Source organism: Rhea pennata, chromosome 10, assembly GCF_028389875.1.
Source record: "Rhea pennata isolate bPtePen1 chromosome 10, bPtePen1.pri, whole genome shotgun sequence".
NCBI lineage: Eukaryota > Metazoa > Chordata > Aves > Rheiformes > Rheidae > Rhea > Rhea pennata.
This window is the reverse complement of record NC_084672.1, coordinates 14,137,389-14,154,451: the sequence shown is the minus strand read 5'-3', so window position 1 is coordinate 14,154,451 and position 17,063 is coordinate 14,137,389. Positions and strand designations below refer to the sequence as shown.

Sequence of the window (17,063 nt, the reverse complement as noted above, 5' to 3'; positions counted from 1 at the left end):
CTCTGTCTTCCAAGGAAATTTGGAAGGAGCAAAACAAAAACATTTTGTTGACAAGTAGGAGCCAGAACTGTAGCTGAAATGTTGATAGTTGCTTCTTCAGCTTTTAGGTAGGAGTAGCAAACATGCCTGCTGTGGTCTTTGTAGGTTGGTGGCTCAGTGGATACCTGCTGTATTCAGGCATATTATAATTTGCTGCTTCCTGCTGTAAAGCCATCTTATTCTATTCCTGCCCTTGGCATCTGTTGTCCAATGAATTCTAATAGCATTTGCCAGGGAATTTAGCCAAGGCATTCCAGTGCCTCAGGTAATCTTGAAGAGCCTCACTGTGCAGTTATGCGGACAAAATCTTGTTCATCTTTCTTCACTTACTTGTCACACTCCTGCCAGATAGAGGAAAAGGAAAACTTGGCCATAGCTTCTAACTGTTTTAAAACTCAAGTTTTCCTTTCTTAATTAAAGGGAAATGATATGAAAACAAAATTACAAAAAATCATGACTGTAAAGGAAAAACACGTGCACAAAGAACAAACACTGTGAAAGAGAAATTGCAGTGTCTTGATTTAGTCATAGTCAAACATTGTCTTTGTACGCTTACCTCTTTGTACAGATACAATGTGAGTCAACTTGAAGAATGGCTACGTGATAAAAATTTAATGAATAGTGGAGCTAAAGAAACACTAGAACCTCTCATCCAGGCTGCACAACTGTTGCAAGTGAAAAAGAAAACAGATGAAGATGCAGAAGCCATTTGTTCAATGTGCAATGCTCTGACTACTGCCCAGGTAACTGAACTCTCATTGGTGGTTTTTTTTTGTTTTGTTTTGTTTTTATACTATCACTTTTGAGCACTTCTCTGCTCTGCTAGGCATGCCTGCACTGCTGTCACACATGGATTGAAAATTTCTGACTTTATTTTGAGTTAGTACAGCCTAAACAGTTTAAATTAGAGATATAAAAAGAAACAAATCTTATCTGGAGTTTGATGTTCAAGCTAAGTTTGCTCAAATGAGAGAGAGTTCAATTGACTGTGCAGTGTGTAATGCTATATGTGGTCTCTTAGATTGTGAAAATGCTCAGGAAGAAATCTTCACAGATATCTCTATAATCTGGGCAGCTCTGCTTGGGATACTAGGATCTGCAAACAAAAGTGTTATGTTATTGTACCCATTATACTCAAAAAGAATGAACCAAGTGTATCTCAGTAAACAGCACAGCTGAAGACTTTTATTTATGAAAGCTTAACTTTGTACAGATAATTTTTTTAACTATGTTACACGTGCATAGAGTGGATACAGTTATTCCTGTATAAAAGCATCTTGGGTGATTACTAAACATTCTCATCTGGGAAGGGGACAAATTTTTCTCAAAGTGGTATCAGAACTAGCAGTTGCAGTGATTATAACAATTTTGATCTAGAAATCGATATTACTGGAAAAATAACTCTGAAGTTATAATTCCACATGCCTCAATTTGTTTTTAGCTTTGTTTTAAAAAGTGTTATTTTTAAAAAATAGAATAATGTAAAAGACTGAAGAGAATTCTTTATAAGCTATAGATGTTTAGCCAGCCTGTATTACTATTTAAAGCCTTTGTGTTGCAGTTCTTTGCTCTGGTGATTTTAGCCCTACTTTTAGAATAATAATTTCCTAAAACTATAAACTTTCTTGAAGAGCAGTCAAGTCACCAGACTCTCTTGAATGGAAGCAGAGGAACGTCATAAGTATAGAGTTAAGATCAAATAGAGAAATTGAGCGTGTTCCTAGCAGGTGTGGGAATAAAATGAGTTCTTTATCATCTGATTTTCTACAGTTTGGCCTTTTCCATACATGTAAAAATAAGAGTTTCTGCCTACAAAGAACACAGTCTGAAGTAGGCAGATTAATAACATAGCTTTGAATAGATAATGAATCAATAAAGGAAAAAAGAATTAATACTTGTGAAGAATTTTCTTTTTAAAATAGCTAATAAAAAAAAATATTAGGAACCATGGATGTGCCTGTGGATTCATCAATAAAATGAAACTAATAATGTTTTTTCTTCTTCACAGATTGTAAAAGTTCTGAATTTGTATACTCCAGTTAATGAGTTTGAAGAAAGAGTCTTGGTATCATTTATACGTACAATACAGGTATGGCTATATCTTTTCATCAAAAAACATTTTGCTAGTTCTAAGAAACCCACTGATGAGCCAAAACACATCATGTCCTCAAACGTAGTCAGAAATCTCAAGTAAACTAGACTTTTTAGCCATACTTGTTTCTCCTGTGTTGAAAAGATGTCAGACTTAAAAGTTTAAGTATTTGCAGTTTACTGCCTCCACACTTACATAAAAATGTTAGTTTACCTCTGTATGTGCAAGATTTTTCAGAAAATGAGAAAATGAATTTTTGTGCTTATACAGAAAATCTTTGTGTATGTAAATTCTGGTATGCCTACTTTTTGAGTGTTACCATTTGTATATGGAAATTCACTTTTGTCAGACCTGTGTCTGCATGAGAGTGTTTTGAAACCTGAGGCCTGTGTACATTTCGGAAATTCTTCACTTAGCCCTTGTAATTCTAAATATACTGATGAAAATGAAAAATTTTGAAAATTCAAAAGAAAAGCAGCCAGTAGAACAAAAGAAAGAAACAAAGATGGTCTTTCTGATCTGTCAGAAGTTTAATTACACTGCTGACAAGGTAAGGGAGACTGGGAAGGTAAAACTGAAATAAAATTTTAATTTGATTTACTGAAAAAATGCAGTAACCAGATATTGAGCAAATTCTACCTTTTACAGAGACTCTAAATATCTTCAGGTTGCATTATAAGGGGAGGATGAGCAGAGTTGAAACTACACAAAGTAACCACGGTTTAATGGCACAATTGTTATAAATATTCCAAGTCAAGCTGCCATAAAATTTGTGTGATGATTATTATGCAAGATAATTATTTTTATCTATAAGGGAGTTAAATGCTAACGTAATCACTTTCTTACCTTTCCAGATGCGTTTGAGAGACAGGAAGGACTCTCCTCAGTTGCTCATGGATGCTAAACACATCTTTCCTGTTACTTTTCCATTTAATCCATCCTCTTTGGCATTAGAAACCATTCAGATTCCAGCTAGCTTGGGCCTGGGCTTCATATCACGTGTCTGATCCCAAGGATGCACTGTCAGTGATACATGGTTGCTCAGCGTCTTTATCCATTAAAATCTAGTGAGCCACTGAAAACACACTTTCTGAACAAACAGTGTATATATATTTATGCGCAGATCTGTAGTAAAATCAGCTGGAAAACTACGTAAGAGTGGCACAGATAGAAGGCTAATAGAAAGATGTGCATTTGTGTTAAGTCGTTACATTTATGAAGGCATTACTAACTCATACATTTCTGGAGTGTGGAAATAGAGATTGGGCAAAAATTGTGTCTTCAGCTGTCTAGAGACATTTTTAGATCTTTAGTAACATATTTAAATAGTGTAAATTAAACTCCATGTGTAATCTTCTTGTAGGCAGGGACCAATAAGGGGACATCACAATCCTGAACATGGAAAACTTAAAAAGTAAGGCATTTTGTAGTAGCAGATGCAGTCACTTGGGAGCCTGTTACATTTAATTTGTAAAAACTGGAATGGAGAAACGAAAACTGGCAATATATACAATAGTTTCTTAAACCACTTCCTTATTTATGTCAGTTTGACATAAATTAGTGATAAGTCTTATAGCTTACTACATGGTATATAACATAGGTGGTTATTTGTTAGTAGTGTGGTTTACCAAGCATATTAAATCGCTGCTGCATATTGTGTTCTTTTTAATATATGACAGTATCATTTTAGGCACTAAAAATGAGATATATCACTTTTTGTTGTCAACCTTGTTTACAGTCCAGTGCAGTCTGTTACTTTAACTGGATTTTTGCAAATGTTATCAAATATCACCTGCAAAGGAAAATGGTAACTAAGCACAACTAGCACACTGGAAGTTACATGTTTAGGTTTTTTTAAATAGTTATCTAGAAATACAGTATGCTGAAGCAAATGATCAAAAGTCAATCATGATGTTAGTATTTATTTAAATTTTGTAGTTTGTCCAATGTTTTTCTTTGTTTGTAGACCCCAGAGATGACAGTCTGTATTTTTAGTATCATCATCTGTTTTGTTTTGTTGTTGCTTTATAAAATATATTCTTTCATACTGGTATTTAAGAGGAAAAACTTTTGATACAAAATTTCTGCAGTAGCCCAAGTCTGATATTCTTTGAAAAGTTGGCTAAGAAAAATATTCAGTAAGTTTTGAATATGATTCATGCTGATATAATGTATATCATTACAGAGTGCATATTAGAAGCGGAGTTACTTTGGCTATTGCACATCTTACCATAAAGATTTTTCCCTCTTACATGCCTTAGATCTGTTATATAGAATTCGTATTTTACAATTTGCAACAATAAAGGCAGAGGCTTAAGATTCCAATTTAAAACATACAGTTTGTGGTGTATGGCTCAAATATACCTGTAAAAGTCTCGCATACTACTCATGAGGTTGCAGTATGCAATATTTTTAATGTATTCTAAAATTAGCAATTTAACATTAATTTCTTTAAAAATACAGAGAAGTAATCTAGAGTTACTTATCAGTTTGCCTGTAAAAACGCAGAATAATTTTTGTTGTTAAACAGACTGAAACATTTCAGTTGTTTTACTTGAGAGATAGACATGCTGTTCATATGGTTGCTGATAAAATCCTTAATAAAGACAGCTTAAACTTTGTCAGTAACATTTTGAAATACTCATGTCATTTCATTTTCAATGTGTATGCCCCATACTGTGTTTGATGGATCACACGGATGCTTTCAAGAACCTACATTGCATTGCATAAATATTTCGAATGAGCCTTGCTAAATGATTTAGATTATTTACCTGTGCATAGCGTATCAATTTTTTTCTTCAGATGTTACATTATTTCTGAAATTACAGCTACTGTAAGTGGCTCCAAATAAGGTAAAATATAATAATGGTGGAGTATAGTAGCTTTTGACTTTTAGGGTACTCTATTTGCAGGAATGTAATAGGAAAATCTTCACATCCAGTAACAAGGTAGATGAGAGAACATACCGACCTACAAAATTTTTCTCCTATTAAAAAAAAATGACATTACAGTATGTTCATACTGTAGATCAGTAAAAGTATCCAATACTTAAACATTAGTGTATTGACACATATGCCTAAATGTATTTTTGTTTATTTTTAAAATTTGTTTACCTGTAAAAAGCCTTATTGTATCTCGTTTCCTTAAAAAAAAGTAGTGTTAGTAATTTATAGGTATTATCCTTAAACTCAGTGGTTTGACTGGTATTACTTTTATATCACATTAAAAGTATATGCTGATTGACATGTTTTAAAGGAAAATATTTTTAAGTTGAAATAAATGTGTAATTGGTAATTCATCTAATATTTTACATGGCAGTATTTCACATGCACTTTTCAGAAGTAAAATTTTAGTGTCAGTGTATAATATAAAGTTATCTTTCATCTTAGGACTAATAGCTCTTTAACCATGGAATATAATGCAAAATTATGTTAACAATTTTTTTTCCTTTGAATCATGGTTATGCTCTTTTAATGTGGATATATCTTTTATATTTTAATTTATTATCTATTGCTGTAATAGATTCTATTGGATGCTGGAAAACACTTGCCAATGTCCCCTTAGAATTACACAGTTATTCTAGAGATTTTGCACAGAAATTACCTCATTCAGTTTCATGTCTATTTATTCCAGTGATCATTTTATTCTGACGTTTAGAGCACCATCTTCTACACAAATTTTAACAGATTGTTTCTCAGACTTTGATCTGGGATGAAACATGAAAGTGCTTAAGTCCATTAAATGTGATCAATCTTGCCTACCTATCACAGGAGAAAAATAGGATCAACATCAATGTTGAACAGTGGATTTATATCCAGTAACATTTGTCATTTGTTATGAAACACCAGCATTTGCAATTTGAAGATAATTTATGATTGAACACATTTCAAATACCATTCAAAAACTTTGAGTAAACTTTTCTTTTTTTTTTTTTTTAAGATGCTGATAATTCATCTGGTAAATAAAAGCATTTAATCATAGGTTTTCACTAGATACCACTGAAGTACGTAGATGAAAACCAAAACATTATCAGAATGACCTGAGCTCTGATCTGTTGTAGTGTCTGATGTTGTACTTAGTAAATGTATGCATCAAAAAAACTGTAGCCTAATAGCTATCACTGGAAAATGTCCAAATAAAAATACAACTGTAAGACTTGCTTTGTTTTGGGGTTGTTTGTTTGTTTGGGGGGCTTGGGGTGAATACACAGATATGGGACTGTCACACTTCTGACTGAGCCTGTCCAACTGGATGCCTGCTGCATCTCTCCTCCTTTTCCCAATTTTTCACAGACTTTCTTTGGACTAAATAGATTACAAAACTGCCTTGTCTTTTGTCCCAAACCTCCTCCTGGGGCAGCTTTCTGTCTGTTAGCCGTTACAGACATGCTGTAGCTGCCTTGTCTTGGAGCAGTGCTGATCTCCTCCTCTCTTCACACTCCCTACAGTTCTGGTACACACAACTTGCCAGCTGAATTCTCTGAATTTCTGTGTGTGGTATGTAGTAAATGTAACCTGTCCTAAAATACCCGCATTTAGACGAAGTAGTAAGCTCTGTATTCATTTTTCCTCAACAGTTTGTTCTGGGAAATTATTTATATTATTCTATATATTATGTGCTGTGGTTAAGTCAGACACCTTTGGGGTATTTGGTGTCCTGGTCCTGGCTGTCTTGTCTTCTCAGTTACAAATTTACTGTTGTCATTTCTTGATTAGCTTGTTAGTCCTTCATTAGTCCCTCCAACGAAATAAAACTGTTCCTCCTCCCTCCCCATTATTTTCTGTAAAATGCTTACAGTCTTTTTCCTCTCCTTCATTTCTCGCACAGCTCTAGCAGCTTTTGAAGATCCTGCTTTATTGGTTCTACTGCTTTGTTCTGCTTTGGCCACTTCAGCATATTCATTAAGAACTGATCTGGGTATGGTTCCTAAGACGACTAATGGAACTGTGTTCAGATGTTGGCCCCTATCTACAATCTGTTTGCAAATGGTGAACCTAATGCTCACAGAAATGTATGAAAATACAGGGACTTCGTAATTTCTTAACATAAACCAGAATTCATACACTGTGCACTAGCAGATTCCCCAGATGATCTCATGGTTTTACTGTTGACTGTAAAGGGAGTTGTTTAAAAGCGGAGGGTTGTATATATACGTACCCTGATACTGAGAGCGTGACTTGAATTTCTGAGCATATTTGAAAGTATTTTGCTTGACATAACCCAGTTCTGTTGGAATCATTTGTTACCAAAGATTAAGCCAAAGATTAATACCAAAGCACTAAATGCTATTAAAATAAGAGCTAAAACTTGTAAATCACTAAAATTTCTGTATAAGTACTAGAATTTCTGTGTATGTACTAAAATTTCTGCAACTGTTTCACCAAGTGCGCTGTATTATGAAAGCTCTACATTATCACGCTGGAAGGGAGGAGTAGCAGCCCATTGGAATTCAGATCTGCTTTAAGTATAAAGCCTACTAGTGCCCTAAGCTTAGCATGTGCGTTCTGAGTTTTTTTATTTAATTCTAAGTTTGTTAGAGAAATTCCTTCAGTGTTTTACAGCCAGGTGATCAATATTTTTGTTGGTTTTTATTTGCTCAGAAAAGGCGCTCCTCATTCTTCTGGCAACTAGCCAAGTCTTTGTTTTGTTTTGTTTTGGTTTTTTTATTAGCAAAGTTGTATCCAAGATGCCAACTGTACCCAGGAGCATTTGAAGGCATCTATCTCCATACAGTCATTGAGGATACTACATCAGCATGAAAAGCCCTGCATGTTTCGAATGTTTTTAACTTGTTCAGCAATAGGTCGAAATAGCTGTCAGGGGCTAGGCCCTGGACTTTCTGCACTAGGGAAAGCGTCACGGCTCAGAGCAGAAAAGGGTGCCTGAACTCCTCTGCGCTGTGGAAGGTGGACAGACAGTCGAGACAGCCCTCTGCAGTTCTAGACTTTTAAAGCTTGTTGCACAGCTCCTGAAATCACCGCCTGCCCTAGGACACGCTGCACCCCTCCGCATGCTGGGGTGGAGGGAGCGGGTCACGGAGGCAGGGCTCCCGAGCCGCCCCCGCGCCCTGCCTGCGGCGGGGAGCCGCCGTCCCGCGCGCGGGCAACGGCTTGCCCCGGCGGGCACCCACGCCCGGCATCCGGGACGGCGCTGCGGGGCCGGGGCGGCGGCCGCCTCGGGACGCCCCGCCCCGGCCACCTGCCCGCTGCGGAACCAGCGCCACCACGTCTCTCCCCGCGGGCGGCGGCGAGCTCTGCCCCCATGGCGCTGGCCGAGCTGTACACTCAGGTGAGTCGGGCGGCGGGCGGCCCTCGGGGTCACCAGGGCTGGGAGGCCAACGGCCGCCCCGTGAGGGGGCCAACGGCCGCCGGGCGAGGGGACCAACGGCCGCCGCGTGAGGGGCCAACGGCCGCCCCGTGAGGGGACCAATGGCCGCCGCGCGGGGGGGCCAACGGCCGCCCCGTGAGGGGAAGGGGGAGAGGGAAGGGGAGGTGAGGGAAGGAGGGGAAGGCACTGCCGGGCCGGGCGAGGGGCTGAGTCAAGTAATGTGAAGCTCAGAGGTGCTTCTGTAAGCTCCTTCTTTTCGATTTCGGCCTCAGTCTGTTACTAAAATTTAGAACGAAATTTAGAAGTTTGCGTTCTTAAAATGTCTCTCACTTCTGTTAACGATAACAGATGCTGACTGGGGACCTGAGGGAGGGAACATATTCCCTGTATGTATGAGCATACCAGGAAGGCTGTTCACGTTTTGATTCTGTATCGAAAAGTTCGTAAACAGCTTCTATACACTATCCATCGCTTCGTGCTTTAGCACGAGACAGAGGAAAAATTCTGACTTGTTATTACTTGTTGTAGAAAGGGCATCTTCAGTGCGAGGGGCTGGTCAGTGAGTTTGTGAGGTCGTCTCCTGCTGCACAGATTTCTTGTGCTGACACTGTTTCTAAGGCTGTGTAAATGTCAGATTTATTTTAAAGATTGCTGTTGTGGATACCAGGTGAGCCAAAGCAAATCTGGAGAGACTATAAAACTCCAGGACAGCATCATTTTTGAGACTCTTAGACTTTTTTAGACAGAGGTTTCTGATAAGCTAGCAATGAGGCAGTTTTAACGAGTTTCCTGGCCACTGCATTGCAGAGCATTCTCTCTTTTCAAGTCAGTATTGACTATGATTGGCAATTTTAGAAACAAACAAATAAAAAAAAATCCTTACTTCTAAATGCAGCCAGTGCTCATTTGCTCAATTTTTTATCCATTTTGCCTGTAGTCACCATAGTGTTGTGACATGTAATTTGTTTTCTTAAAGTAACAAAAAATAAACAACATGAACATATATTACTAATTTATAACCTTGTATCTCTTTTATCACAAAATCAGCTATCAAAATAAACTCCTGTTCAGCCTTTTGTTGCAGTGATACGTATTCATTTGTTTCAGAACTGCCACATTCCCTGTGGGCAGCTGAAAGAACAAACGCCTTTTTTTTTTCTTTAAACAGGGCTAGTGTTACACAGGTGAAGGGGAGGAAAGAGTGTGGGTGTAACTTGATACGAAAGTGAGCGAATTTCCTTCTGTTTACTTGTAAGGCAGGGTTTGGAGAAACTGAACTTTGGTAGGCTGGGCACACTTGCCAGTGCCAGAGCCAGAGGCTCCTGGAACCGCAAGGACTTTTTTGATGAATAATTACTCTGGTCACAGGCTGTTTCTTTTTTCTCTCTTTTTTATCTATATACTTCAGTTTCTTACATGGGAACATGGTAAGTTCTCCTGAGGCTATTTGGTTGTGATATTCTTAACTTACTTATAGTAATAATGAATAAAAAATTCCATTTAAAGCCTCTAAATAGATACATAAATATTTTAAAGGGCTAGGAAAACAAGATTACATGAGATGATACAAATAAATGTCTATTTGTACTTAGATACACACAGAAAAAGGCAAGTTAAAACTGACTTTGTTTCATTTAGCCCTGTCTTTCATTTGCCTGTTAAATGGATGTTTGTGAAGTTCCTTTTTGACTTTGGTTAGATAGATGAAAACTCTGTCATCATTATGGTTTGGAGTTATGTGAAAAAGTACGAAAAAAAGTATGAAAAAGTTCTGTTATGCTGAAGACATCAGCTAAGAGGCATCACGAAAGTGGCTGAGGCTTTGATTGGTGTTCATCACCTGGCATACATGCCAGGCTGGTTTATGATTGCCCAGAAAGGTGTAGGAAACTGAATCCTTAGAGGTACTCAAAATTCAGCTGAAGAAAGACTGAGCAGCCCGACCTAACTTGCAGCAGGTTCCTGCAAAAGGTTGCCTTATCCTGTATTGCTTTGTGGTGATGCTCAGAGGTCAGAGTTTGGAAAGCTACTGTTGAGGTAGCCTACAGAGTTTGCCTGTACGCATTTGCCATTGGCACTGTATTCTGCAGAGGTCGGTAAGGTCCTCAGGTTGGAAACCTTCATGTGCTGAGGATCTGCTGGAGCTGCCAGGGCTTTCTCCAAGTTAGAGAAGAAAAAAGTGACCTCTGCCAACATAACAGTTGCAACGTGGAAATAAAAACATCTTATGTGTATATGGGTATGTTAACACTTCCTGAAATCCTTGACTAATGTTAATTTTCCAAGCACACAATTGCAGCAGTTGTTACAGTATTATTTAAATACAGGACAAGGTTGGTACAAACGGACCATAGATACAGCTAGGATAGGAGAATTAATAGAAGATTTCTCGCTATCAGAACAGAAAGATGCTGGAACAAGATTATATGATGTGATCGGTAGTGACAGCAGGTGCTAGATTCAGTGATCTAATGGTTCTGTGCTCTCTAGTGTTACTTTATGACAAATTAGGAGAGGTGGCCCATAATAAACTCTGTATTGGAATTTTCTTTATTTGGATTTTCATGCATTTTTTTCTGATACTTCTCATCTTCCTCTCGTCTTCTCCTTACACCCAAATGCATTCTGAGATATGTGCAACATAGTGTAAAAACATTTTGCATCAAGGCTTAAGGAAGGTGGTGGCATGGCAACAGATGGTCTCAAACTGCAATCCTGGGTATGCTTTCAGTATTTTTAAGAAACGGTATTTGTTAATGCGTTAGGGAGGCTTTCAGGGATGGCACTGCTCTGTGAAACCCTGGCAGGAAGAGGAAGTTGTGCTCCACATTAGTGAAGGGAAACCTATCTCTGGTTCTTCCTAAGGTTGCCAACTGTGTTATGTCCTTCTGAGGAATGTTGTTTTCTGTAAATTCGAGGGCAGAGGATTTAAAGACATTGCTAATATTTCAGCATTTTAACTTCAGCATAGGGTAACTAGATGGTCTGTACAGAACAAAGCAAATTTGCTGGTAACTCAGATAGCCCAGTCTTTGAAAATCGTTTTCTGCAGTAATATGTAAACCACAAGGATACACTTCCTTGTATTGCCAGCTACTTCAGATACTATTCTTTTGTATTGCTGTTAAAGTTGAGTGCTTTTAAATGGATATTTATTCAGTAATACCTTAGCTATTTAGTTCATGCCCTTATGACAACAACATGGGGAAAGATAGGCATGTATTGCAGTGGTTTGTCATGTATCGGCACTGAGCATCATATATTCTTGCAGAATTTAAACTGTTATACCTCAGAAAACTAGAAGTTGTTTTGTTATTTGAATTCTTTGAATACCTAAAAGAAAATTAAAGTTCATCTTCTTCCTTTAAGTAAGTAAGTAAGTAAGTGTTTTTAAGTACAATGCATTCTTCATGAGACAGCTGACGTACCTTACTGGGAATGATTCCAGCTGAGCCAGCTGGTCTCTTGTAAATAAAGAAATCTGCCAGTAATCTTTGAAGTTTGCTGTAGAACAGGGGAAGATGTTATTTGCAGGTTGTTTGTCAGTCCTCTGAGAAGAAAAGTAACTGTGTAGAGGCTTTCTTCTATGCTTATGGCAAAATGTTTTTTAAGTTCAGTAACCTACATTTGAGTTCAAGGAAGCGGTCTTCTAAATGAGACATCTTCTCTGGTACTTGTTTGCTCATTTGATTTTTCCTGGAATCAGAGGCTTTGCCATAATGTATTTTATTTTCTTTCTTCAGTAACATGGAGTTAGAGGGCTTGAACAATCTGGCAATAATCTGGCCCTTGTTCAGCTTCTCGCACTCTCTGTTGTTCTGCAGACTTTATACTAAGCAGGAGTGGAATAAGTATATCTGAGATTAGTAAGTCTGCTCCCCCTTTTTTTTTTCTTTTACAAAGAATAATTAAAGCACAAAAATTTAGCCCACTGAAAGGCTGGGCACAAAAGACATAAAAGGAAAAAGAGTCCTGGCATTCAGTTCTGTATGTAAGTGTTTAGGTTACACTTAAAGTTTTTACACTAATCTGGTAATATGATAATAACAAAGCTAACTGTTGTCTTGTTCTTTTGTTGTAGTACAATAGGGTTTGGATCCCTGATAGTGAAGAAGTTTGGCAATCTGCAGAAATCACAAAAGACTACAAAGCTGGAGACCATTTGCTTCATGTGCAATTAGAAGATGGAATTGTAAGGAGAAAAGCCATAGTTACTGTGGGGTTTGTTGATACATGTTTTTGCAGAAACATCAAAATCATCATTACTGAACCTAAGTTACTAGTCCATATGGTCCTTTATGTTACTCTACAGTGACCAGAACAACTTTTTCATATTAAAATTTTTACAATAAGTAGCTGTTGTCTAAAAATATAAAGAGTGCAATTCTACTATGCATATCAGATTAGTGTATACCACATGGATTAAAGAAGAAAGTTCACTGCATTTTTGAAACAAGCAAGGAAACTGATTTTAAGCTGAAGTAAATCAGAAGTACAAGGCAGGTATAATTACCTCTCACAGACCTAGCCTTTTTTTTTTTTTTTTAACTACTTTATATAGACCTATGATAGATGAACTATAGAAGCACACTACTATCCACTTAAATTTTATGATACTGATTTTATTTTAAAATGCAGCTCCTCAGCTTGAGAGTAAATTATTGCACGTTTTCTTGGTTTATATATCTCAAGGTGTTTTGAAGTACTTAGAGGGGAGTGAAACTTACTGTACGTTGTACTGTATTGTATCTGATAATTTTGGTATCTGAGTTCTTTACTGATTTAATATTTTGAACACAGTATTTCTACATTTCTGCACCCCTATTCTGTAAAGAGAAGTATTAGATCTATGATTTAGATAGAATTGTTGGGAGAAACAGAAGCAAGTTTTAAATTTTGTGTAAAGACAGCTGAAGGGTTGCAAATAGAATTGTGATACACGCTTATTTCTATTCAGTTGCAGCCTATCTAACATTTTCATCTGTATATGTTTATGTGAAATATGTGTGTGTTGGGGTCTTTTTGAACTTCCTTATTTTTATGGTTTTTAATACAAAATATTGTAAATAAAGAGAATGAGGCTTCATTTTTAATGAACAATGAAGAGTACTGTCTTGAATGCTGCAAGTTCAGTAAGTTGTATGGAATTTATGAAATACGACATCAGAGAGTGCTCCATCATCCCTGTAACTTTTTGTAAATATAAATAAAAGATCAATTTGTGTTTATGCAGATACTGCAAGTCATTTTTGTTGACAGGAATTGGATTACCCTGTTGATCCAGTCGCTTTGCCACCCCTACGAAATCCTGACATACTTGTTGGTGAAAATGATCTCACTGCACTTAGTTATCTCCATGAACCAGCTGTTCTACACAATCTTAAAGTTCGTTTTGTGGAGTCAAAACTTATCTACACCTATAGTGGTAAGCAAAGTCAAATGCAAGGTTTATAATATTTTAAAAATAATAAAAAAAATATTTAGGGGTTAATTTACAGTGTGATCTGAAGAATGTTTTCCTCTAGTGTATTTGAAATCATTCAGATTTTTGTATGAATGCTGACTTGTCTGCTGATCAGGATCTTGGATCTTGTATTTTACCTAGTGTAGAAAATACTGCTATTTCATATCTGTTTCACTGTTCTTGACTGTTTTCATTGACCTAACCTATATTTTATTTTTGTTGTGTACACTTTGTTGTAGGAATAATTTTGGTTGCAATGAACCCCTATAAACAGTTGCCAATATATGGAGATGCTATTATCCATGCATATAGTGGTCAGAACATGGGAGACATGGATCCACATATATTTGCTGTTGCTGAAGAAGCTTACAAGCAAATGGCAAGGTTCAGTATGTTGTTTAATGTTGATAAATAACACTTGAAGTCTAGTGGCAGTCAGTGTTAAATGTAATTTAATTTGACTGTGTATGTGACATAGGCTACTGTAGTACTTTTAAATGGGTAGCTTAGCTAGAGAAGGAGTAACTGCTTAGTCAGCTGAGGAATTTCTAGAACTCATTATCATTTTTGTTTTTGAACAGGCGAAAGACAAACCTGTCCTAGCTGAGTGAGTAGTAATGACATTAGCTTAGATGATATAAGCACAAAGGAATAAAATAAAAGAACGGATGGAAGTTAGCAGTAAGGACAGTTGACCACAAATGTGTTTTCATATGTTTGTTTCATATAGATAATTCTTACATATGTAAGATAGTCTGATAATTCAGTCTGATAACCTGATAAGATAGTCTGATTATTTTGTTTTAGAAATAACAAGAATCAGTCTGTTATAGTCAGTGGAGAGTCGGGAGCTGGAAAGACAGTATCTGCAAGATACACTATGAGATATTTTGCCACTGTGAGTAAATCAAGCAGCAATGCACATGTGGAGGAAAAAGTACTGGCATCCAATCCAATAACCGAGGTAAGTTTTAGAAAGTATCTGTCGAGTCTGTACTCATCAAAGGAAGAATTCTGAACACTGCCGAGCGTCTTTATTTGAACTCTTTAGGTGTTGTTTTTTCTGTTTGACTTAGATATCTAAATTAGAAATTTAGCCTCTGAATGTCATCAAAGGAAAGAGGCAGTTAGGCAGTTTCAATAGGCAGTTTGAAACACCCAGGTTCTCCCTAATTTAACAATTGCCCTTTGGAGGCAGTAGTTTGCAATGATTTTATCTGATAAAATCCTGTAAATTGGATGATGGCAGAAAAATATTGAATAGTTTTTTTGTTTGTTTGTTTGTGGTTTTTTTTATTCATGGGGATAGAAAATGATTAAGACTTCTTTGTAGGGGTGAGAAAAATTACTTTCTCTAATTCTCAGTTTTTGTAGTATTACATTTTTTGATTTGAGACTTTTTTCCACATTTGGGCCTCAAAATTTAAATTACACAGTTGAACACTGAGATTGACCTGTGAGCAAATGAGATTTTACTAACTTTTATGTGAGTGATGTTTTGAGAAAGTTATTCGTCTGAAAGATGCTAATAAACCCTAAGAATTTATCATTTTCATAGGCTGTTGGCAATGCAAAAACTACGAGGAATGATAACAGCAGTCGATTTGGAAAATACACTGAAATCAGTTTTGATCAGAGTTACCAAATCATTGGAGCCAACATGAGAACATACTTGCTTGAGAAATCCAGAGTTGTCTTTCAGGTGGGTAAAATAAAGTTTTTAAAAAGTCGTAAATGTAAGCATTAATATGCTATCGTTTATCTTTGCTGTTTAATATGAAAAATGTTTTGTGACATTTTGCATAGTATATCTAAGAAAGATCTGATTCCTTTTTTAATAGGAGCTAATCTTGTTTAGAATAAGAGACTAATTTATTCCATGTTCTTCCTTACCTTAAGTGGAGGTGTCTTAGAGACAATTCCCTGAGATAAGTGCAGGAGATACTTGAATATCTGTGACTTCCAGTCTCAGTCTGTATCACTATACATGCCAATTGTCTCTGGAAAGGAACAGCATATGTAGGGCAGAAGGAGTCTCAGTAAAATACTGTCTGAACAGTTCATGAAGTCAGGACTTATGTGACCAATTACAGTGTCATAGTATAATCATAATAGTGTACTAAAGAAAGCATTTGATTTTATAAAACTATTTTTACAAAAATTTTGCTTTCAAGTAGTATTATAATTTTTAAGTACTATGGAAAATAATTGTATGTATCTGCTGCATGAAAGATGATTTAGAAACAGTTAGGGAGTTTTATGTGTTTTTATGGGATAATGTTTCAACTGGCACTCCAAGCGAGTTGCTAATTAGAGTATTTGTGAGTTCTTATTAGCAGGTGGTTGTTCAGACTGAAGCAATTATTAGAGGAACAGTCTTGAGGAAAGAACTCGGCATATTGATAATGGACAGAAAGTATACTTGGATTTATTATCTTCAAAGCTCTTGCTGATGTCTAAAATGTACCATTTTAGTATTGGGCAACGCTTATAGATCGACTGCAGAGGAATTTAACTGTCAGTAATCCTTATTTCTTTGCAGCCATATTGAATATCAAATGTTTTTCTATATTTATTTTTCTTTCTGTAATAGTATTGTTTTCTTTCATTTGCAGTCAGAGAATGAAAGAAATTACCATATATTTTATCAGTTGTGTGCATCTGCTGTACAATCTGAATTTAAGCATCTTAAATTGGGTAGGTCTCAAGAAAATAATCTGCTCTTCATCTTTGTAATGTAATATTTTGAAGATGGGATCTTGACAAGCTAAAGTGTTAAGTGTCTCATAACATGAATCTCACTGACTTAAAATGAGATTTGTTTTTAAGTCACTTTGCTGCTGATTTCAATACAAGTGAGATTAAGAGCTAGTCTAGTAACTTGAATAGTGCGTGATCAAGTACCTAAGTGTCTTTGAAAATCTTAGTCTAATACTTTCTTCGGTGACAGATGCTGTAATGACAGTTTGGGGACTTGTTTCATTTATCTACAGAAAAGCTTCAGTGCCACTTGGGAGAACCAGGCCCTAGGTGTATGGTTATTCAGTCTCTATTCCTATTTGTTTGTTAGATCAACTATTAAGATTGCTAGGAATTAGGAGTGTCAATTAGCGTCAGCTTTACTGATTAAGTGTGTGGATT

At 36.6% G+C, this 17,063-nt stretch overlaps 2 protein-coding genes across 2 annotated transcripts in view; both read left to right on the top strand.

Moving 5' to 3' along the window:
- Window positions 1-6,289, top strand: part of MYO5A (myosin VA) — a 97,680-nt gene extending 91,391 nt beyond the window's left edge. The window contains exons 39-41 of the mRNA XM_062584031.1: window positions 608-782; window positions 2,048-2,128; window positions 2,986-6,289. Coding sequence (XP_062440015.1) covers window positions 608-782; window positions 2,048-2,128; window positions 2,986-3,138 — 409 coding nt within the window. The 3' untranslated portion in view covers window positions 3,139-6,289. The remainder of the gene's footprint in view (window positions 1-607; window positions 783-2,047; window positions 2,129-2,985) is intronic.
- Window positions 6,290-8,392: 2,103 nt separating this feature from the next.
- The window catches only part of MYO5C (myosin VC), a 36,790-nt gene continuing 28,119 nt past the window's right edge, over window positions 8,393-17,063 (top strand). Inside the window, exons 1-7 of the mRNA XM_062583328.1 lie at window positions 8,393-8,419; window positions 12,540-12,650; window positions 13,718-13,883; window positions 14,162-14,306; window positions 14,730-14,886; window positions 15,481-15,624; window positions 16,538-16,619. Of these exons, the coding sequence (XP_062439312.1) occupies window positions 8,393-8,419; window positions 12,540-12,650; window positions 13,718-13,883; window positions 14,162-14,306; window positions 14,730-14,886; window positions 15,481-15,624; window positions 16,538-16,619 (832 nt within the window). The remainder of the gene's footprint in view (window positions 8,420-12,539; window positions 12,651-13,717; window positions 13,884-14,161; window positions 14,307-14,729; window positions 14,887-15,480; window positions 15,625-16,537; window positions 16,620-17,063) is intronic.